We start from the raw sequence: 22,868 nt of genomic DNA on the forward strand, positions 1-22,868 counted from the left end.
GGGGCGAGAGGACTGGGGGGGGGGCGAGAGGACTGGGGGGGGGGCGAGAGGACTGGGGGGGGGGCGAGAGGACTGGGGGGGGGGCGAGAGGACTGGGGGGGGGGCGAGAGGACTGGGGGGGGGGCGAGAGGACTGGGGGGGGGCGAGAGGACTGGGGGGGGGCGAGAGGACTGGGGGGGGGCGAGAGGACTGGGGGGGGGCGAGAGGACTGGGGGGGGGCGAGAGGACTGGGGGGGGGCGAGAGGACTGGGGGGGGGCGAGAGGACTGGGGGGGGGGGCGAGAGGACTGGGGGGGGGGGCGAGAGGACTGGGGGGGGGGGCGAGAGGACTGGGGGGGGGGCGAGAGGACTGGGGGGGGGCGAGAGGACTGGGGGGGGCGAGAGGACTGGGGGGGGGGCGAGAGGACTGGGGGGGGGCGAGAGGACTGGGGGGGGGGCGAGAGGACTGGGGGGGGGGCGAGAGGACTGGGGGGGGGGGCGAGAGGACTGGGGGGGGGCGAGAGGACTGGGGGGGGCGAGAGGACTGGGGGGAGAGAGGACGGGGGGGAGAGAGGACGGGGGGGGAGAGAGGACGGGGGGGGAGAGAGGACGGGGGGGGGAGAGAGGACGGGGGGGGAGAGAGGACGGGGGGGGAGAGAGGACGGGGGGGGAGAGAGGACGGGGGGGGAGAGAACACGGGGGGGGAGAGAGGACGGGGGGGGAGAGAGGACGGGGGGGGAGAGAGGACGGGGGGGGAGAGAGGACGGGGGGGGAGAGAGGACGGGGGGGGAGAGAGGACGGGGGGGGAGAGAGGACGGGGGGGGGGAGAGAGGACGGGGGGGGGGGGAGAGAGGACGGGGGGGGGAGAGAGGACGGGGGGGGGAGAGAGGACGGGGGGGGAGAGAGGACGGGGGGGAGAGAGGACGGGGGGGAGAGAGGACGGGGGGGGAGAGAGGACGGGGGGGGGAGAGAGGACGGGGGGGGGAGAGAGGATGGGGGGGGGAGAGAGGATGGGGGGGGGAGAGAGGACGGGGGGGGAGAGAGGACGGTGGGGGAGAGAGGACGGTGGGGGAGAGAGGACGGTGGGGGAGAGAGGAGGGGGGGGGAGAGAGGACGGGGGGGGAGAGAGGACGGGGGGGGAGGAGAGGACGGGGGGGGAGAGAGGACGGGGGGGGAGAGAGGACGGGGGGGGAGAGAGGACGGGGGGGAGAGAGGACGGGGGGGAGAGAGGACGGGGGGGAGAGAGGACGGGGAAGTGAAGGGGCGGGCAAGAGGAAGGAGCGCAAAGAGGGGGGGGCGTTTGGAGGTTGGGCAGGAGGGGGAGCGAGATGAGGGGGGCAAGAGGGGGCAATGAGACGAGGGTGGCAAGGAGTGGGGTGAAAGGAAGGGGGTGAGATGAGTGGGGGAGAAGAGGGGGCAAGACGAGGGCAGGGTAAGAGGAGAGGGTGGTAAGAGTGGGGCGAGCGGAGGGGGGTGCAAGAGGAGGTGGGGGGAGAGGGGGGGGGGTGAGTGGAGGGGAAGGTGAGAGGGTTGAGGTGAAAGTGCGTTGCGAGAGGAGTGGTCGGGGGGAGGGAGACAAGAGGAGGAGAGGTGGCATGAGAGGAGGGGGAAGCGGGTGGGGAAAGAGAGGGTTGGGTGTGAGGAGAGGGGCGGGCGAGATGGGAAGGGGAGCGAGAGGATAAGGGGGCGCAAGGAAGAGGGGGGTGAGAAGAGGGTGGCGAGAGGTGGGGGCGAGAGGAGGGGGCGAGAAGAAGGGGCGAGAAGAAGGGGCGAGAAGAAGGGGCGAGAAGAAGGGGCGAGAAGAAGGGGCAAGAGGAGGGGGGCGAGAGGAGGGGGATAGAGGATAGGGGGTCCAAAGAAGGAGAGCACAAAGGGGGGGCGGGCGAGAGGAGGGCAAGGTAAGAGGAGAGCGGGGCAAGAGGAGGGGGTGTGAGGAGGGGTGTGAGAGAATGGTGCGAAGGGAGGGGGGCGCGAGAGGAGGGGAACGTAAGAGGGTTGAGGTGAGGGGCCGGGGGGTGCAAAGAGGGGACATGGGGGTGTTCCGAGTGCGTGGGGAGAGGAGTGGTCGGAAGGCGGGAGACAAGAGGAGGGGAGGCGGTGCGGGAGGGGAGGCGGCGCGAGAGGAGGGGGAAGCGAGGGGGCAAAAGATGAGGGGCGGGCGCGAGGAGAAGGGGGCGCGAGGAGAAGGGGGCGAGAGGAGAAGGGGGCGCAAGGGAAGGGGGCGCAAGGGAAGGGGGCGCAAGAGAAGGGGGCGCAAGAGAAGGGGGCGCGCAAGGGGGAATGGGCGAGCGGAGGGGGGTGAGAAGAAGGGGGACGAGAGGAGGGAGTGAGAGGAGTGGGGCTAGAGGACTGGGGGGGGGAAAGAATAGCAGTGCGAGGAGGGTGGCGAGCAGAGGTGGGTGTGAGGAGTGGGGGGGCCTGAAGAAGAGGGGCGAGAGGAGGGGGGCAAGAGGATAGGGGTGTGAGAGTAGAGGTTGGGCGAGAGGAGGGGGTTGCGAGAGAAGGGGTGCGAGGGGGGCAAGAGGGAGAGCAAGAGGAGAATGTGCAAGAGGAGGGGGGCAAGAGGCGGGGTGAGAGAAGGGAGGGAGCGAGGGGGGCGGGGCAAGAGGAGGGGGAGATGAGAAGGTTGAGGTGAGGGGGCATGTGGGTGGTGAGAATGCGGAGCACGAGGAGTGGTCGAGAGGAGGGAGATGAGGAGGCGAGGGGGAGTGTGAGGAGAGGTGACATGAGAGCAGAGGGGGCGAGAGGAGGGAGACCAGAGGAGGGGGCGAGACGAGGGGGAGCAGGGCGGGCAAGAGCAGAGGGATGGGTGAAAGGAGGAGAAGGGGCGCGCGAGGAGGGGGGATGAGACAAGTGGGGCGAGAAGAGGGGGGGGCGAGAGGAGAGGGGGGAATGAGAGGAAGGGGGGATGGAGGGAGGAGGAGATAGTGTGGGGTAGTGAGAGGAAAGTGGGTTGAGAGGAAGTGGGACAGAGGAGGGGGTGATGGAGGAGGGGAAGCGGAGGGGGGAGCCGGGGGGGGGGCAAGAGGAATGGGGGGAGAGAGGAAAGGGGGGGGGGAAGAGTAAAGAAGGGAGGAGAGGAAGGGGGGGGGGGGGAAGAGGAAAGGGGGGGTGGGAGAGGAAAGGATGGGGGGGAGGAAAGGATGGGGGGGGCGAGTGGAAAGGATAGGGGTTGGGAGAGGAAAGGTGGGGGGGGGAGAGGAAAGGAGGGGGGGGGGAAAGAGGAAAGGAGGGGGGGGGAAAGAGGAAAGGAGGGGGGGGAGGGAGAGGAAAGGAGGGGGGGGAGGGAGAGGAAAGGAGGGGGGGGAGGGAGAGGAAAGGAGGGGGGGGAGGGAGAGGAAAGGAGGGGGGGAGGGAGGGAGAGGAAAGGACGGGGGGGAGGGAGGGAGAGGAAAGGACGGGGGGGGGGGAGCGAGAGGAAAGGACGGAGCGAGAGGAAAGGACGGAGCGAGAGGAAAGGACGGAGCGAGAGGAAAGGACGGGGGGGAGAAGAGAAGACGGGGGGGAGAAGAGAGGACGGGGGGGAGAAGAGAGGACGGGGGGGAGAAGAGAGGACGGGGGGGAGAAGAGAGGACGGGGGGGAGAAGAGAGGACGGGGGGAGAAGAGAGGACGGGGGGGGGGGAAGAGAGGACGGGGGGGGGGGAAGAGAGGACGGGGGGGGGGAAGAGAGGACGGGGGGGGGGGAAGAGAGGACGGGGGGGGGGGGAAGAGAGGACGGGGGGGGGAAGAGAGGACGGGGGGGGGAAGAGAGGACTGGGGGGGGGGAAGAGAGGACGGGGGGGGGGGGAAGAGAGGACGGGGGGGGGGAAGAGAGGACGGGGGGGGGGAAGAGAGGACGGGGGGGGGGAAGAGAGGACGGGGGGGGGGAAGAGAGGACGGGGGGGGGGAAAGAGAGGACGGGGGGGGGGGAAGAGAGGACGGGGAGGGGGGAAGAGAGGACGGGGAGGGGGGAAGAGAGGACGGGGGGGGGGGAAGAGAGGACGGGGGGGGGGGGAAGAGAGGACGGGGGGGGGGGAAGAGAGGACGGGGGGGGGGGAAGAGAGGACGGGGGGGGGGGGAAGAGAGGACGGGGGGGGGGGAAGAGAGGACGGGGGGGGGGGAAGAGAGGACGGGGGGGGGGGAAAGAGAGGACGGGGGGGGGGGAAAGAGAGGACGGGGGGGGGGGGAAGAGAGGACGGGGGGGGGAAGAGAGGACGGGGGGGAAGAGAGGACGGGGGGGAAGAGCGGACGGGGGGGAAGAGAGGACGGGGGGGAAGAGAGGACGGGGGGGGAAGAGAGGACGGGGGGGGAAGAGAGGACGGGGGGGGAAGAGAGGACGGGGGGGGAAGAGAGGACGGGGGGGGAAGAGAGGACGGGGGGGAAGAGAGGACGGGGGGGAAGAGAGGACGGGGGGGAAGAGAGGACGGGGGGGAAGAGAGGACGGGGGGGGAAGAGAGGAGGTGGATAGAGGATAGGGGGCCCAAAGAGGGGGAGCACAAAGGGGGGGCGGGCGAGAGGAGGGCAAGGTAAGAGGAGAGCGGGGCAAGAGTGGGGCAAGAGGAGGGGGTGTGAGGAGGGGTGTGAAAGAAGGGTGCAAGGGGAGGGGGGCGCGAGAGGAGGGGAACGTAAGAGGGTTGAGGTGAGGGGCCAGGGGGCGCAAAGAGGGGACATGGGGGTGCTCCGAGTGCGTGGGGAGAGGAGTGGTCGGGAGGAGGGAGACAAGAGGAGGGGAGACAAGAGGAGGGGAGACAAGAGGAGGGGAGACAAGAGGAGGGGAGGCGGCGCGGGAGGGGAGGCGGCGCGGGAGGGGAGGCGGCGCGAGGGGGGAGACGGCGCGAGAGGGGGGGGAAGCGAGGGGGCAAAAGATGTGGGGCGGGCGCGAGGAGAAGGGGGCGCGAGGAGAAGGGGGCGCGAGGAGAAGGGGGCGCAAGGGAAGGGGGCGCGCAAGGGGGAATGGGCGAGCGGAGGGGGGTGAGAAGAAGGGGGACGAGAGGAGGGAGTGAGAGGAGTGGGGCTAGAGGACCGGGGGGGAAAGAATAGCAGTGCGAGGAGGGTGGCGGGCAGAGGTGGGTGTGAGGAGTGGGGGGGGCCTGAAGAGAGGGGGCGAGAGGAGGGGGGCAAGAGGATAGGGGTGTGAGAGTAGAGGTTGGGCGAGAGGAGGGGGTTGCGAGAGAAGGGGTGCGAGGGGTGCAAGAGGGAGAGCAAGAGGAGAATGTGCAAGAGGAGGGGGCAAGAGGCGGGGTGAGAGAAGGGAGGGAGCGAGGGGGGCGGGGCAAGAGGAGGGGGAGATGAGAAGGTTGAGGTGAGGGGGCATGTGGGTGGTGAGAATGCGGAGCACGAGGAGTGGTCGAGAGGAGGGAGATGAGGAGGCGAGGGGGAGTGTGAGGAGAGGTGACATGAGAGCAGAGGGGGCGAGAGGAGGGAGACCAGAGGAGGGGGCGAGACGAGGGGGAGCAGGGCGGGCAAGAGCAGAGGGATGGGCGAAAGGAGGAGAAGGGCGCGAGAGGAGAAGGGGCGCGCGAGGAGGGCGGATGAGACAAGTGGGGCGAGAAAAGGGGGGGGATGAGGGGGGGGGCGTGAGGAGAGGGGGGAATGAGAGGAAGGGGGGATGGAGGGAGGAGGAGATAGTGTGGAGTAGTGAGAGGAAAGTGGGTTGAGAGGAAGTGGGACAGAGGAGGGGGTGATGGAGGAGGGGGGAGCCGGGGGGGGGGCAAGAGGAAAGGGGGAGTGTGAAAGGAATGGGGGGAAGAGAGGAAAGGGGGGGAAGGGGGGGAAGAGAGGAAAGGGGGGGAAGAGAGGAAAGGGGGGGGAAGAGAGGAAAGGGGGGGGAAGAGAGGAAAGGGGGGGAAGAGAGGAAAGGGGGGGAAGAGAGGAAAGGGGGGGAAGAGAGGAAAGGGGGGGGAAGAGAGGAAAGGGGGGGGAAGAGAGGAAAGGGGGGGAAGAGAGGAAAGGGGGGGAAGAGAGGACGGGGGGGGGAAGAGAGGAAAGGGGGGAAGAGAGGACGGGGGGGGGGAAGAGAGGACGGGGGGGTGAAGAGAGGACGGGGGGGTGAAGAGAGGACGGGGGGGGGAAGAGAGGACGGGGGGGGGAAGAGAGGACGGGGGGGGGAAGAGAGGACGGGGGGGAAGAGAGGACGGGGGGGAAGAGAGGACGGGGGGGAAGAGTGGACGGGGGGGAAGAGTGGACGGGGGGGAAGAGAGGACGGGGGGGAAGAGAGGACGGGGGGGGAAGAGAGGACGGGGGGGGAAGAGAGGACGGGGGGGGAAGAGAGGACGGGGGGGGAAGAGAGGACGGGGGGGGAAGAGAGGACGGGGGGGGAAGAGAGGACGGGGGGGGGGAAGAGAGGACGGGGGGGGAAGAGAGGACGGGGGGGAAGAGAGGACGGGGGGGGAAGAGAGGACGGGGGGGGGAGAGAGGACGGGGGGAGAGAGGAGGTGGATAGAGGATAGGGGGCCCAAAGAGGGGGAGCACAAAGGGGGGGCGGGCGAGAGGAGGGCAAGGTAAGAGGAGAGCGGGGCAAGAGTGGGGCAAGAGGAGGGGGTGTGAGGAGGGGTGTGAAAGAAGGGTGCGAGGGGAGGGGGGCGCGAGAGGAGGGGAATGTAAGAGGGTTGAGGTGAGGGGCCGGGGGGCGCAAAGAGGGGATATGGGGGTGCTCCGAGTGCGTGGGGAGAGGAGTGGTCGGGAGGAGGGAGACAAGAGGAGGGGAGGCGGCGCGGGAGGGGAGGCGGCGCGGGAGGGGAGGCGGCGCGAGAGGGGAGGCGGCGCGAGAGGGGAGGCGCGAGGAGAAGGGGGCGCGAGGAGAAGGGGGCGCGAGGAGAAGGGGGCGCGAGGAGAAGGGGGCGCGAGGAGAAGGGGGCGCGAGGAGAAGGGGGCGCAAGGAGAAGGGGGCGCAAGGAGAAGGGGGCGCAAGGGAAGGGGGCGCAAGGGAAGGGGGAATGGGCGAGCGGAGGGGGGTGAGAAGAAGGGGGACGAGAGGAGGGAGTGAGAGGAGTGGGGCTAGAGGACTGGGGGGGAAAGAATAGCAGTGCGAGGAGGGTGGCGAGCAGAGGTGGGTGTGAGGAGTGGGGGGGCCTGAAGAGAGGGGGCGAGAGGAGGGGGGCAAGAGGATAGGGGTGTGAGAGTAGAGGTTGGGCGAGAGGAGGGGGTTGCGAGAGAAGGGGTGCGAGGGGTGCAAGAGGGAGAGCAAGAGGAGAATGTGCAAGAGGAGGGGGGCAAGAGGCGGGGTGAGAGAAGGGAGGGAGCGAGGGGGGCGGGGCAAGAGGAGGGGGAGATGAGAAGGTTGAGGTGAGGGGGCATGTGGGTGGTGAGAATGCGGAGCACGAGGAGTGGTCGAGAGGAGGGAGATGAGGAGGCGAGGGGGAGTGTGAGGAGAGGTGACATGAGAGCAGAGGGGGCGAGAGGAGGGAGACCAGAGGAGGGGGCGAGACGAGGGGGAGCAGGGCGGGCAAGAGCAGAGGGATGGGCGAAAGGAGGAGAAGGGCGCGAGAGGAGAAGGGGCGCGCGAGGAGGGGGGATGAGACAAGTGGGGCGAGAAGAGGGGTGGGATGAGGGGGGGGGGCGTGAGGAGAGGGGGGAATGAGAGGAAGGGGGGATGGAGGGAGGAGGAGATAGTGTGGAGTAGTGAGAGGAAAGTGGGTTGAGAGGAAGTGGGACAGAGGAGGGGGTGATGGAGGAGGGGGGAGCCGGGGGGGGGGCAAGAGGAAAGGGGGAGTGTGAAAGGAATGGGGGGAGAGAGGAAAGGGGGGGGGGGAAGAGGAAAGAAGAGAGGAAAGGATGGGGGGGAGGAAAGGATGGGGGGGGAGGAAAGGATGGGGGGGGAGGAAAGGATGGGGGGGGAGGAAAGGATGGGGGGGGAGGAAAGGATGGGGGGTAGGAAAGGATGGGGGGTAGGAAAGGATGGGGGGGGGAGAGGAAAGGAGGGGGGGGGAGAGGAAAGAATGGGGGGGGAGGGAGAGGAAAGGATGGGGGGAGGGGAAAGGTGGAGCGAGAGGAAAGGGAGTGAGGAGCGAGAGGTCGAGAGCGAAAGAGAGTGTATTTTAAATATGTTTTCTGGATGATTTTATCATTGGCAGGACTGTATTTATTGCCCATCACTAGGTGCGCTGTAGTGATACTGTGTCACCTTCTTGGATTGTATCAATTGTTTAGTCAAATGAGTGAGTAGGCCTGGTAGGTATCCTTCCCTGCAGGATATTTGTGAATTGGAGGAGCTTTTAATGACAGCAGCTGTCATCGACAGTGCTACCAATCAGCACTTGCTTAACATTGACCTGCTCAGTGATGCTCAGTTTTGGTACTGCCAGGGCCACTCAGCTCCTGACCTCATTACAGCCTTGATTCAAGCAAGGAGAAAACAGCTGAACTCAAGAGGTGAGGTAAGAGTGACTGCCTTGACATCAAAGCAGCATTTGACCGAGTTTGGCATCAAGGAGCCTGAGCAAAACTGGAGTCAATGGGAATCAGGGGAAAACTCTCTGCTGGTTGGAGTCGTACCCAGCGCAAAGGAAGACGGTTGTGGCTGTTGGAGGTCAATCATCTCAGTTCCAGGACATCACTGCAGGAGTTCCTCAGGGTAGTGTCCCAGACCCAACCATCTTCAGCTGCTTCATGAATGACCTTCCTTCAATCATAAGGTCAGAAGTGGGGATGTTCGCTGATGATTGCACAATGTTCAGCACCATTCGTGACTCCTCAGATACTGAAGCAGTCCATGTAGAAATGCAGCAAGACTTGGACAATATCCATGCTTGGGTTGGCAAGTAGCAAGTAACATTCGCGCCACACAAGTGCCAGGCAATGACCATCCCAAACAAGAGAGAATCTCACCATCTTCCCTTGACATTCATTGGCATTACGATTGCTGACTCCCCCACTATCAACACCTGGGGGCTTACCATTGATCAGAAAATGAACTGGAGTAAGTCATATAAATACCGTGGCTATAAGAGCAGGTCAGAGGCTCGGAATCCTGCAGCGAGTAACTCACCTCCTGACTCCCCAAAGCCTGTCCATCAAGGCACAAGTCAGGAGGTGTGATGGAATACTCTCCACTTGCCTGGATGGGTGCAGCTCCAACAACCCTCAAGAAGCTTGACACCATCCAGGACAAAGCAGCCTGCTTGATTGACACCCCATCTACAAACAGTCACTCCCTCCACCACCGACGCACAGGGGCAGAAGTGTGTACCATCAGCAAGATGCACTGCAGCACGGCTCCTTCGACAGCACCTTCCAAACCCACGACCTCTACCACCTAGAAGGACAAGGACAGCAGATGCATAGGAACACCACCACCTGCAAGTTCCCCTCCAAGTCACACACCAAACTGACTTGGAACTATATCGCCATTCCTTCATTGACACTGGTTCAAAATCCTGGAACTCCCTTCCCAACAGCACTGTGGGTGTACCTACCCCAAATGGACTGCAGCAGTTCCAGAAGGCAGCTCACCTCCACCTTCTCAAGGGCAATTAGGGATGGGCAATAAATGCTGGCCTCGCCAGCGACACCCACATCCCAGGAACGAATAATTTTTTTTTAAATTCCCTAAAACACTACATTCCTCTTGATACCAGATTACTTCTGTTCCATCTATACCCCAAACCCACCACTCAACTATCAGAGCCCTGTCCACTTGAAACTCTGTTTATAACTTGCCTTTCTTCAGAAGCCTCCTAAAAATACTTCTCTTTGACCAGGCTTTCGTTGTCTCAATACTCCCCACCACCCCCACAGCCCCAGCTTTCTTCTTGTGCTTTTCTAGCTCAGCTTCCACTGAGTTAAGCATTCAAAAATTTTCTTTTACAGATGCATTACACTAGTTGTTTGCATCAGGAATTTGTACCTAGCAAGCCAAAACCTCGTAGTGACAATTACCCTTAAACATAGAGTGAAAAGACGACTGCCTGGTCACAGTGATGACTGTTATAATAACACCTTGAAGTAAAGTTATCACACACTAATGATGTGCATGCTACAAATAGATCATCACATTGCCAGAGTCTTTTAAGATTTCAGTCACGTTGTCTGAGGCCTCGGCTTGCACCAGTCCCCTTGGTGATAGAAGCATATTCCCAAGCCTCTGCACAGATCACGAACCTAGTTTACAGTACTGAAAGAGCAATCACACGCATAAAAGTGCTTTTCTCAGCACTAGAGATTTACAGCAGGCTTGAAAACAGCTTTTTTCTCCTTGTTAAGTCTAATGATTTTACCCCAAACTGTTCACCACCATCTTCCCAAGGGCAATTACGCATGGGCAATAAATGCTGGCCTAGCCAGCGATGCCCACATCCCAATGAATTAAAAAAAACAGTCTTCTGGGAGCATTCCCCTGCCCGTTAGGTGTTGCTACCTTCAGTTGTAGGCAACTTTGTCCTGCAAGAGAGAGTTGTGTCTCAGTGAGTGTGGTACAATGCGTTTGGCTGATGTGCCTGTCATGTGAGGCTTGCAGAAGTACTAAGCATGTGAGGGCGAAGTGAGGCAATGAGTATTATGTATGAATCATACTTGATAGAGATTGTTGGTAGGTGAGTGAAGTTTGTTGGGAGTGAATGGAGTAGTGAGAGAGGCTGGTAGTTCTTTTGAAAGGAAATGACATTTGAAGATGAATTCACTGACCTTCAGCACTTGGGTCAGGCCATTAAACCTTTCCTGCACTGCATTCAGGTCCAAACTGCTAGCACTGACTGTGACCGTTACCTGCTTCAACTGCCTTCATTGGGCTGGATTTTATGCTTCTGTTGAAGGCGAGATCGTTGGCGGAGGGTGGGGGCTGCAGAATCCCTGCGGAGCTGTCCGCCATAGAACCTGGCGCCATAATGCTCATTTCCGATTTTGTTGGAGGCAGTGACGTACCATGGCGACACTGCCGGCTCGATGCGAAGGCATCATCATTTTAATGTTTTTTTAATACAGTTTTAAATACAGTTTTACATACATTTGAATGTCATTCACCACAATTCAACGAGTCATTCTCAATTTTGTGTTTGACGCGCAGCACTCATGCGTTCAGTTTCGCAGGTTTCAAAAGCTGGTGCCACTGAGGTGAGAGTCCTCGGTGCCTCGAGAGGAAAGATAACTTCACCGGAGTTAGGTGGGGGAAGTGGGGTTTGCAGCAGACATTGCCGCTATGCTGACTCTGCAAGGGGATTGTTTGTCAAGGTGGTGGGGGAGCTCCGCAAGTGCATTGTGTGTGAAGGTGGGGAGCTCTGCAAAAAGCTCTACGAATGTATAGGCTGTGATAGGTGGGGGGGGGGGCATTACAGGGTATTTTAAATGGTGTTGGTATGGTAATGATGGCTCGCACTTATTGCAAAGTTATCAGAGCAACATTAATCCATACGATAGAGCTATTGCAGGCCTCCTGTAGAACCAAACTTTACACACTTCTTTTCCCAGACAGGTTTACATCAGTTTTCAAAGGAAGCTGAAGGTCCGAGGAGAATAAAGATGGGTATATGCAGGGTGGCAGTCTTTTAAATATAGCGCCAGTACCTGCTCTGACATCAAATAATGCTGTGACTTCACTGTCGTCCTTGCTACGTGACTAGGGGGGCAGCTGTCTGTTATGCTAAATGGCTGCCCGCCGCGTAATCACAGCCGCTGACATCACAGGTGTGCTTGCCGCCATTTTGCGCACCCGCCGCCAAACCTGGCAGCAAGATAATAAAATTCAGCCCATGGTGTCGGTCTGGGGGGCTTCCTGGTCCTCTATGGAAAGAAGACCTCTCTCTTCCTGTCCACCCCCGACACCAAGTCCTCCAGTGCTGCACCGGAGAGCCTTTTCGCATGCTCTCTGGCCCGTTGTGCCATTTCCACTCTTTCTGTTAAGATACCTTTCTGTAATCAGTTCTAGCACCCTCTGCCACCAGAATGCACCTTGCCTTTAAGAGGTGCAAGCTGGCTTTAAGTAGTGTAGGCTAGTTTGAAATGGTGCTAGCCTCGCACAAACCTGGGCCCCCTGCTGAGACGAGCATCCACTCAGCAGTGCGCTTCATGCCAGGCTGAAAACCACAATCATTTAAATCAGCAGGTAGCAGACCCGATCCCCCTATTCATTTTCCGGTCTTAACCAAATCTTCTTCCACGGTCTTTTGGATGAGATGTAAAACCAAGGACCCGTCAGCTTTTGCAGATGAACAGTAAAAGATCCTAAGGCATTATTTGAAAGAAGGGGAGTTGTCCCTGGTGTCCTGGCCAATATTTATCTCTCAATCAGCATCACGTGAACAGATTATCTGGTCATTACCACATTACTGTTAGTGGGAGCTTGCTATGCGCAAATTGGCTACCACATTTCCTACATTTAAATAGTGACTACACTTCAAAAATACTTTGTTGGCTGTAAAGTGCTTTGGAATGTCCAGAGGTCATGAAATGGCTATATAAATGCAAGTCGTTTTATTGCATTTAACAATACATCAGTTTTGGAGGACAGGAGCAAAAGGAATAAAGTTTTTTGATCCCCTCAAAAAAAGTTGTCCTTTATTTATTTCCCCTTCAGAAAGTATAGATTCCTTGCCGGGATACTATTCTGCATGTACCAGTACCCCAGTCAAGTGACCAGTATGCATGTGTAAGCCTCAACAGTGAGCAATGTCAGACTATTTGATCACAAGCAATATCACAGCCAAACTCAAGGTCTCACCTGAGAGCCACATACATGCACTTCCAGCTGGGATCTCTCAACAGCACTGATGGACAGAACCTTCAGTTCATTTCCCTTCCAAAAGGAACTGAAGGCAACTGCAGCCCCCTACCACCATCCAGGTCAAATGCAGCCCCCCTACCACCATCCAGGTCAAATGCAGCCCCCCTACCACCATCCAGGTCAAATGCAGCCCCCCTACCACCATCCAGGTCAAATGCAGCCCCCCTACCACCATCCAGGTCAAATGCAGCCCTCTACCACCATCCAGGTCAAATGCAGCCCTCTACCACCATCCAGGTCAAATGCAGCCCCCTACCACCATCCAAGTCAAATGCAGCCCCCTACCACCATCCAGGTCAAATGCAGCCCCCTACCACCATCCAGGTCAAATGCAATTCCCTACCACCATCCAGGTCAAATGCAGCCCTCTACCACCATCCAGGTCAAATGCAGTTCCCTACCACCCTGCAGGTCAACAGTAGCCTATAGTACAAACCAGAAATCAAACACTGGACCTTCCTGCTCTATATGGTTCAGTCATTCACTGCATAAACCTTGGAAGATGATGCTGGTTGGGGGAAGAAAAGGCAAGTGCAGGGTTTTGAGGTGGTGTTGGGGTGGGGGCGGTGGCGGGGAGGATTTAAAACCTATGCCAAAAGATCTTGTGTCAAGATTCCGATGCCTTTTGGTTAGAAACATTTAATTGGTGTATCAGTATAACAGCTGAATCAACAAACCTGTTATCATTTAATAAGTAATTGCATATTGCATTATTAGCTCCAGAAAGCTGTGATATATTCAAGCAGAGCATTAATAACTTTTTTTTAAATTATATTCTCATTTTGTTGTATCATAGAACTAAAACACAGCATCCATCAGGCCCAATTTGGAAAAATGAAACAAAGTAAAGCAGAAGAGAGGATAAAACATTGCACAGTTAGATACATTTTCCTTCAAACGCAACTGCAGAAACAGAAGGCTTTGATTAAAACCATTTTTAAAGGCCACATCTAAAGCTGAAAGATAATTTCAAACAATATAAGTCCATAATATTGTTAATCAAAAATATAATTTCAGCAAAGAACATTTTAGAAGAAACACTTCATCAGTTACTCGAAGTAACATTCTAATCCTCCATAACATAGCGTTCAGTATAAATGTTCATCATGAACATTACTGGCTGTCTTTGTAACAGTGATACTTAAGAATCACTGAAAAATCTAATTAATGCCTCATCAAAATAAAATCGGAGGAAATGCTTGGCGATTCAGTGTGTGGCAGAAACAGCAAAGCATCAAGTGACATCAGGAGATCTCCTACCTCTTCAGTTTCCATAACTGATCTGGCACACTCATGTGCCTGATACAACTCATGCCTACGGTCAGGTCTGCTCTGGAAACCAGGCTGCTGCTTTGCTGGGTCCTCATTACCAAAACTAGGAGACTTTGTTTTAGGGACAGGCTTGACATTATCTACAAAGATGAAAGGTTTGAAGATGGACCTGAAGAAAACAAATGAGAGTTTTTTTATTCCATTAATAGGGCAAAGGTTTCCTTACAGTCCACGACATAGCTCTAGGAAATACTGCGTATGCATAATACAAGTGATAAGTAATACAAGTCAACAAAGCATGGGTGCCATTGGTCCCTTGAGACATAACCATTTAATGTTTCCATCAGCACTGGTTTAGCGCCAAAGAATCATCAGAAACCCAGTTGAAATTCCAAGATTTCTGAAGACAACTGCACTGCCACTTTTATATTAGAGAACTTCCGAAGGTATTATAAATTAATAGCTGCAGCTGTTCATCATACAGACATAACTAGTTATCTTCTCTTCCCACAGAACTGAGAAGCTAAACTGTACTTCATCAGCCTGTCTTCTTACAGGTTAATTTCATTAACATAAGATCCTAGCTTAATGGTCAGGCGGAACACTGATTTTTCACCTCTTTGTAGTATTTTCTCCACAAAAATTTGCTGCAGTCATTCAACATAATTACAAAATACAGCCCAACATCTTCATGCAATGTTAGTTTTGGAATTTAAGCAAATGGTGGCACAGGCAGAAAACAGACTGTCTTTCTGATTTGTTCAACAGAGGACAGAAAATATCTCACAGAATTAGTTACACTCAGGAGAAAAAGTACACGGAACAATCTAGATTAGCTGAGCAAAGCCAAACTATTCTGCAGACAGCAAATAACAATTCAATGTGGCTGTTTAAACACATTGTACTGTCAGGTCTTGAAATCTGTAGAAATGTTAAGGACTGTGAATATCACAATTAATTTGATCAAATGAGGGGGTGGGGAGATCATTCTACAGTTCTGAGTTCTTTCTATTTTCCAAAGGGCCTGACTTTAATAAGGAACAACTATTTTACCTATTAAATGCTGGAATACCTATTTGTGCTAGTATGAAGTACCAGAATTTTACTGGGCTCACTGAAGACTCTAACTACAGAAGTGGAGCTCTCCAACAGTGAAATCCTAGCCAAAACTTTGCAGTGTCTGAGGATCTGAGCCTGTAAATAAATAAATGGAAGGTGTGCTGTTGTGACATGTTGAACCTCTAATACTGTACATCATGGAACAAAAAGATGAGGTACTTAAGTTCTCTAAATTAGCAATGGAATTGAACATCAACAACTTTCCCAAAGAGCAGAATGTTGGCGGGGGCAGGGGTGGGAGGAATGAGGAGGGGCAATGATAGGCCCAAGGGAATTGTCCCTCTCTCGTACAGATCTGAACAGCAGAGGTCAGTTTGAAGGTTGTCTGACCATTTTACCAAATAGAATGGAGTGTTGCAAAGGAACATCCAAAAGAAGGAAGAGAAAAATAGATTATCTATCTGTTGCAGTCTGCTCCATTCTTAGAATGATATGCATCCTCCACACATTGTAGGAGCATACCTTACTTTGATATCTTCTGGGGAAATCACAATACTGGGCTTGAACATGAAAATGTTATGATATTTAATTTAAGTGGTGTTGCAAGTGGTGGTCTACCATGTTATATAAAGCCCTAGTACCTGCATCATTTGTGCCAGTTTGCTTTCATACAGCTAAATTAAAAAAAACATAAATACAAACACTTTTCTGATGCTGACTAAAAGACGACACCTTCAGTGCCCTGAATGCAACCTTATAGAAACTCTAGGTTAGTCTAAAACACTGCTGCCAGAAGACCAAATCAGACATAGCTGATCTACAGTAAGGGTGGCAGTTTCACTAATCCTGCAAGCTTCAGTTGCACATTCATTCATATTAATTTTTCATCAAGAAACTATAGGTAGTGTACACTGCAGAGAGCTCCTCACCTGTGGCTAAAATGTAAATGTTTAAAGAATATGAATAGATGCCTCCACACACATCAATTACATTAACTCCAGTTAGGTTTGAAAAGAGCATAGGCAGAGAAGTGGAATAAAAGGGACCTTCCTAGATTGGTGGTTAGTGACCGACTAGTGGTTTACCCAAGGGTCAGTGTCGGTACCTCAGTTTTTCACATCATATATAAATAGCCTGGATTCTAAATAAAGAAGCACTGGGAACAGTTCTTCTAGAAAAGCAAACAAGAATAAGAGGACACTATATTTGAATATCTAAATCCTGTTCTTATGCCGTGTTACCGTTTGGAAGTGCTTACTGCCGTTCCAATCGATTGATGTGTCAGATGAATTCTTTATTGTTTCTTTGCTCCGCAATTATGCCTCATGCTATAGGAGACATGTCTCTTATCAGGTCAACTACGGAGGAAGACTGAACATTGTCCTCCTATGACTATGTGAGGTCTAGAATTGAGGCCTGCTCAATCTTTACTGATTAGAAAAGCAAGGCATTGAGGGCTTGGGACCAAAAAAAAAATCAGGCTGTGGAAACTACAAAGATGACAGCTGCCAGCACATCTAAAACTCCTAAATAATCTTCAACTAGAAATCCTTCCTACAAAGGTAATATAAAATCCCACAGTGCTGTAAGACAGAAATTCCTACTCCTGAATTGTCCAGACAATGCCCCCAAGATTATTAGCTCCTGAATCAGTTGTAGCTGGGACTTGTAATTGATTATGAATGCTAGCTCTTGGACTTCATTTATTTAATATGGCTGTGCTGGCAAATCTTCATCATGAAGCTCTGATGAGGCAGTAATTCAGGTGCAGATGTACAAGAAGATGCTGTATCCCAAGGTGTTTTGTAACCACAGAAAGGTATATTGTGAAAACCCTGCCTGCTGAGGAGAAACATATAATTCATAACTTTGCCCTTTGAAACTAAATGAACAAAAGTTTGGGTGGCATTTCTGGATGGCAACATAAAGTATGCATTTTTTTTTAACATGTAGAGCAGCCAACCAGTTCACGAGACACTGGACATTGCCCAGAACATCTGTGATAGCAGGTTCAAAACAGGCAGAGACACCTATCTTTTTGGGAACAAGATACTTGGGAGTAGAAAACAATTCTCCTTTGAATGGGGTAAACACTTTCAAATCACTCCTAATACTACTAGCTATTCTAATTCAGCTGGCAATGCTACCAGCATGAGAATCCTAGAAGTGGTCTGATCTGGTCATCCCATGGAATCTTGGAGGGGTGATTGTGCAAATAACCTTATAGGAGCCTTGAATCCATCGCAATACACTGTGTTGTGACTGAGGTGAACTACGCAGCATCTTACCGAATAAAGCTGCCGGGCCTTTCATCAATGCTTCAAGACAGTCTCGATCCACAGTAGGATCCCTGACTGGGAGTACTGGATAAAGCCAACCATACAAAAGACAGGAGATGCTCTGGTATGTACAAGGCAGGAGCTGAGGAGCTGGAGTGCTTGAAAAAGTTGGCACGTCCTGTACTTTTGTCAGCTAAGTCAGAGGTGCCCCTAACTAAAAGGTATCAGTTTTCATAGCCATGCCTAGCGTAAGATGCATGATCTGCTAGATTTTCTTAAAAGTTTCCAGCAAGTTATCTGTCGCTAGAAATATTACCCCTCAAAGGGTATTTCTAACATTTGTTGCTCCAGTCTTCAGAAGGGCATAGACAGACTGGTGAAATGGGTAGACACATGGCAGATGAAATTTAATGCAGAGAAGTGTGAAGTGATTCATTTTGGTAGGATGAAAGAGAAGAGGTAATATGAACAAAATGGTACAATATTAAAGGGAGTGCAGGAACAGGGAGACCTGGGGTGTATGTACACAACTATTTAAAGATGGCAGGAGAAGTTGAGAATGCTGTTAAAAAAGCATATGGGATCCTTGACTTTGTTAATAGAAGGAGAGTAGAAAAACAAAGAAGTTATGCTAAACCTTTACAAAAACACTGGTTAGGCCTCAGCTTGACTTTTGTGTTCAATTCTGGGCACCACATATAGGAAGGATGTCAAGGCCTTAGAGAAGGTGCAGAAGAGATTTCCTAGAATGATACCATGGATGAGGAACTTCAGTTACATGAAAAGACTAGAGAAGCTGGGGTTGTTCTCCTTGAAGAACATAAGAAATAGGAGCTGGAGTAGGCAATTTGGCCCTTCGAGCCTGCTCTGCCATTCAACAAGATCATGGCTGATCTTCGATCTCAATTCCACCTTCCTGCACTATCCCCATTCCCTTAATTCCCTATTGAACTCTATCTTGAATATATTCAATGGCTGAGAAGCCACAGCTCTCTGGGGTATAGAATTCCAAAGATTCAAAACCTTTGGGTGAAGAAATTTCTCCTCATATCAGTCTAAATGGTCGACCGCTTATTCTGAGACTGTGCCCCCGTGTTCTAGACTCTCCAGCCAGAGGAAACATTTTTTCAGCCTCTACCTTGTCAAGCTCCTTAAGAATTTTATATGTTTCAATTAAATCACCTCTCATTCTTCTAAACTCCAGGGCATACAGGCCTGGTCTAGTCAATCTCTCCTCATAAGACAATCCCCTCATTCCAAGAACCAGTCTGGTGAATGTTCATTGCACTCCCTCTAGGGTAAGTCCTTCATAGAATCATAGGAAGTTTACGGCACAGAAAGAGGCCACTTGGCCCATTTTGTCTGCGCCGGCTGAGAAAAAAGAGCCACCTAGCCTAATCCCACTTTCCAGCACTTGGTCCGTAGCCCTGCAGGTTACGGCACTTCAGGTGCACCTCCAGTCACTTATTAAATGAGATGAGGTTTCCTGCCTCTACCACCCTTTCGAGCAGTGAATTCCAGACCCCCACCACTCTTTGGCTGAAAAAGGTTTTCCTCATCTCCCCTCTAATCCTTCTACCAATCACTTTAAACCTATGCCCCCTAGACAATGACCTCTCTGCTAAAGTAAATTGGCCCTTCCCATCCACTGTATTCAGTCCCCTCACAATTTTGTACGTTGCAATCAAATCTCCCCTCAGTCTCTTCTGTTTCAAAGAGAAAAACCCCAGCCTAGCCAATCTTTCTTCATAGCTGCAATTTTCCAGTCCTGGCAACATCCTCGTAAATCTCCTCTGTATCATCTCTAGTTACATCAGGCTGAATTTTACCAGCCCCTCGGCATGGGGGTCACGGCGAGGGGGGGGGCCTGAAAAATGCCTCCGGGAGAGGCCTGCACGGGCCTTGATGCTGGGAAGGCCCTGCCCCATATTACCGGTGGGGAGCGAGGCCTTGTGTCGGCTCCCCCGCTGCTCGGCAACAGAAGCAGGACCTAACTATTTAAATGAATGTAAATGAATTAATTAATGATCGACCAGCTCCCATCGGCCGTCCCGCTGCGATATTCAGGTTGGTTGCGAGAACACCTGCGCCTTCAGATCTCTGAATGGAGATCCGAGGCAGAATGCGGAACACTGGCTGGGAGGGGGAGCAGGTAAGTTTTCAGTGCGGGTGGGGGCGGAGCAGTGTTAAATGTTGGTTTGGGGATGGTGGGAAGGGGTAAAGTTCATAGTTTACAAACTTTGGGGGAGGAAGGTCAGGATCGCAAGGTAGGTTTTTTTGGGGGGCGGAGAGGGCAAGTAATAAATTGTTTCGCCATGGGTGGGGGGGGGTGGGAGAGGGGCTTGAATCTTTTATTAAATGTTTTACATTAAATTTATACTGCCTGTAACTTTAAAAATTCAAATTCAATGGAAGGGCTTGAAGCTCCTTTAAAAATGGTGCCATGCCTGCGCAGTGGCGCTGGACACCGTTGCCGGGGACAGAGAACCCGGCCCCTCCAGGTCTGCCACAGCCATGTAAATGAGCCGCCGCGTATAATATCGCAGTGGCTCCGTGGAGTGAAACCAGTGCTAGTGGGCCGCCATCTTAGAAGCTCGCCGTCGAGCTAGTAAAATTCAGCCCATCCTTTCTGTAATGAGGTGACCAAACTGCACACAGTACTCAAGTTGTGACCTAACTGATGTTTTATATGGTTCCAGCATAACCTCTCTACTCTTATATTTTATGCCTCGGCTAATAAAGGAAGGGATTCCATATGCCTTCTTAACTGCCTTATCGACCTGTCCTGCTACCTTCAGGGACCTGTGGACATACACTCCAAGGTCCCTCACCTCCTCAACACCTCTCAGTATCCTCCCATTTATTGTGTATTCCTTTGCCTTGTCTGATCTCCCCAAATGCATCACCTCACACTTCTCTGGGTTAAATTCCATTTGCCACTTTTCTGCCCAACTGACCAGTCCATTGATATCTTCCTGCAGTCTACAGCTATCTTCCTCGCTATCAACCACGTGGCCAATTTTTGTGTCATCTACAAACTTCCAGATCATTCCCCCTACATTTACCTCCAAATCGTTAATGTATACCACAAAAAGCAAGGCACCTAGTACCGAGCCCTGCGGAACGCCACTGAAAACAGCCTTCTGTCACAAAAACACCGATCAACAGTTACCCTTTGTTTCCTGCCACTGAGCCAATATTGTATCCAGCTTGCTACATTCCTCTGGACCCCATGGGCTTTTTTTTTTAAACCAGTCTGCCTTGTGGGACCTTATGAAAATCCTTGTTAAAATCCATGTAGACCACATTAACTGCACAACCCTCATCAATCATCCTTGTTACTTCCTCAAAAAATTCAATCAAGTTAGTCAGATATGACCTTCCCTTAACAAATCCACGCATGATTTCTAAGTGACAGTTTATCCTGTCTCTCAGAATTGATTCCAATAATTTGCCCACTACTGAGGTTAGACTAATTGGCCTGTAATTATTCAATCTATCCCTCGCTCTCTTTTTAAACAAAGGTATGATGTTAGCAGACCTCAAATCCTCCAGCACCACACGTGTATCCAGTGAGGATTGGAAAATGATGGTCAGACTTCCGCTATTTCCTCCCTGGCTTCTTTTGACAGCCTGGGGTACCTTTCATCCGGTCCCTGTGATTTATCCACTTTCAAGGATGTTAATCCCATTAATACTTCCTCTCTCCCTATGTTTATCACATCCAATACTTCACACTCCTCCTCCTGAACTACAATGCCTGCATTGTTTCCCTCTTTTGTGAAGACAGACACAAATTATTCATTAAGAACCATACCCACATCTTCCACCCCCGCACATAGGTTACCTTATTGGTCTTTTATGGGCCCTACTCTTTCCTTAGTTATCCTCTTACTCTTTATGTATTGATAAAACATCTTTGGGTTCTCCTTGATTTTACTTGCCAATATTCTTTCATGCCCTCTCTTTGCTTTCCTAATTTCCTTTTTGATTTCACCCCTCCACTTTCTATACTAAAATTGAGTTCTCAGTGTCTAACATAAGATTTCCTTTCTGCCTAATCATACCCTGCAAGCTCCTTGACATCCAGGGGGCTCTATATTTGGCCATCCCACCCTTTCTCTTTGTGGAAACATTTACTCTGAACCCCCTGATGAACCTCCCCTTTGAATGCCTCCTACTGCTCTGACACTGATTTACCTTCAAGTAGCTGTTTCCAGTCCACTTTTGCTAAATCACTTCTCAGCTTAGTAAAATTGGCCTTAACCCAATTTAGGATGTTAACTCCTGTTCTATCTCTGTCCTTTTCCATGATTATGTTAAAACTGACTGAACTATGATCATTGCCACCAAAATATTCTCCCACTGGCACTCCTTTCACCTGCCCAGCTTCATTACCTAAAACTAAGTCCAGAACTGCGCCCTCTCTAGTTGGACTTGCTACATACTGGCCAAAAAAAAGTTCTCTTGAATGCACCTTAATAATTCTCTTCCCTCAATTCCTTTCACAATAAAACTATCCCAGTTAATATTGGGGTAGTTAAAATCCCCTAAAATGCCCTCATGTTTTTACACTTCTCAGAGATTTGTCTACATATTTGCTCTTCTATCTCCCACTGACTGTTCCGGGGTCTATAGTACACTCCCAGTAGTGTGATTGTCCCTTTTTTGTTCCGAAGCTCAATCCTATGGCCTCAATTGATGATCCTTCAATCATATCAATCCTCCTCCCAGCAGCAATTGCTTCTCTAACCAAAATTTCTTCCTGCCCCCACCCTTTTCATCCCCCTCTCGATCTCATTTGAAAACCCTGTAACAAGGAACGTGAAGTTGCCATTCCTGTCCCTCTTTAAGCCATGTTTCTGTACGAGCTACAATATCATACTGCCACATTTTTATCTGTGCCTTCAGCTCACCTGCTTTATTTGCTATACTCCTTGCATTGAAGTAGATACCCTTGAGCACTGCCAAACTCTTCTTTAAAATTTTCTATCCCTTGTTTTCTCTGCCTTCCAGACTCACTCACTAATTTTCTGCCTTACATTTCCATTTCTGATTTTGCCCCATCTGAGCCCATCCTCAGGTTCCCACCCTTTGCCAAATTAGTTTAAACGCTGCCCAACTGCACTCGGAAACCTCCCGATTAGGATATTGGTCTTGGCCCTGTTGAGGTGCAAACCGTTCGGCTTGTACAGGTCCCACCTCCCCCAGAACCGGTCCCATTGCACCAGGAATCTAAAGCCCTCCCTCCTGTGCCATCTCTCCAGCCACACATTCATCAGTAATCCGGAGATTACTACCTCTGAGGTCCAGCTTTTTACCCAGCTCCCTAAAATCTGCTTTCAGGACCTCATCCCTCTTTTTACCTATGTCATTGATACCATTGTGAACCACGACCTCTGGCTGTTCACCCTCCCCGTTAAGAATGGCCTGCAGCCGCTCTGTGATATCCTTGACCCTGGCACCAGGGAGGCAACATACCATCCTGGAGTCAGGTCTACGGCCGCAGAAATGCCTGTCTGTTCCCCTAACTATCGAATCCCCCACTACTATTTCTCTTCCACGTTTCTTCTTTCCTGCTCTTCCTT

General features: G+C 52.9%; 1 protein-coding gene across 1 annotated transcript in view; it reads right to left on the bottom strand.

Annotated features, from left to right (window-relative positions):
• Positions 1 to 22,868, bottom strand: part of LOC137379650 (secernin-1-like) — a 152,399-nt gene that overhangs the window by 19,683 nt on the left and 109,848 nt on the right. Inside the window, exon 6 of the mRNA XM_068050785.1 lies at positions 13,931 to 14,111. Coding sequence (XP_067906886.1) covers positions 13,931 to 14,111 — 181 coding nt within the window. The remainder of the gene's footprint in view (positions 1 to 13,930; positions 14,112 to 22,868) is intronic.

The sequence above is a fragment of the Heterodontus francisci genome, chromosome 2, assembly GCF_036365525.1.
Source record: "Heterodontus francisci isolate sHetFra1 chromosome 2, sHetFra1.hap1, whole genome shotgun sequence".
NCBI lineage: Eukaryota > Metazoa > Chordata > Chondrichthyes > Heterodontiformes > Heterodontidae > Heterodontus > Heterodontus francisci.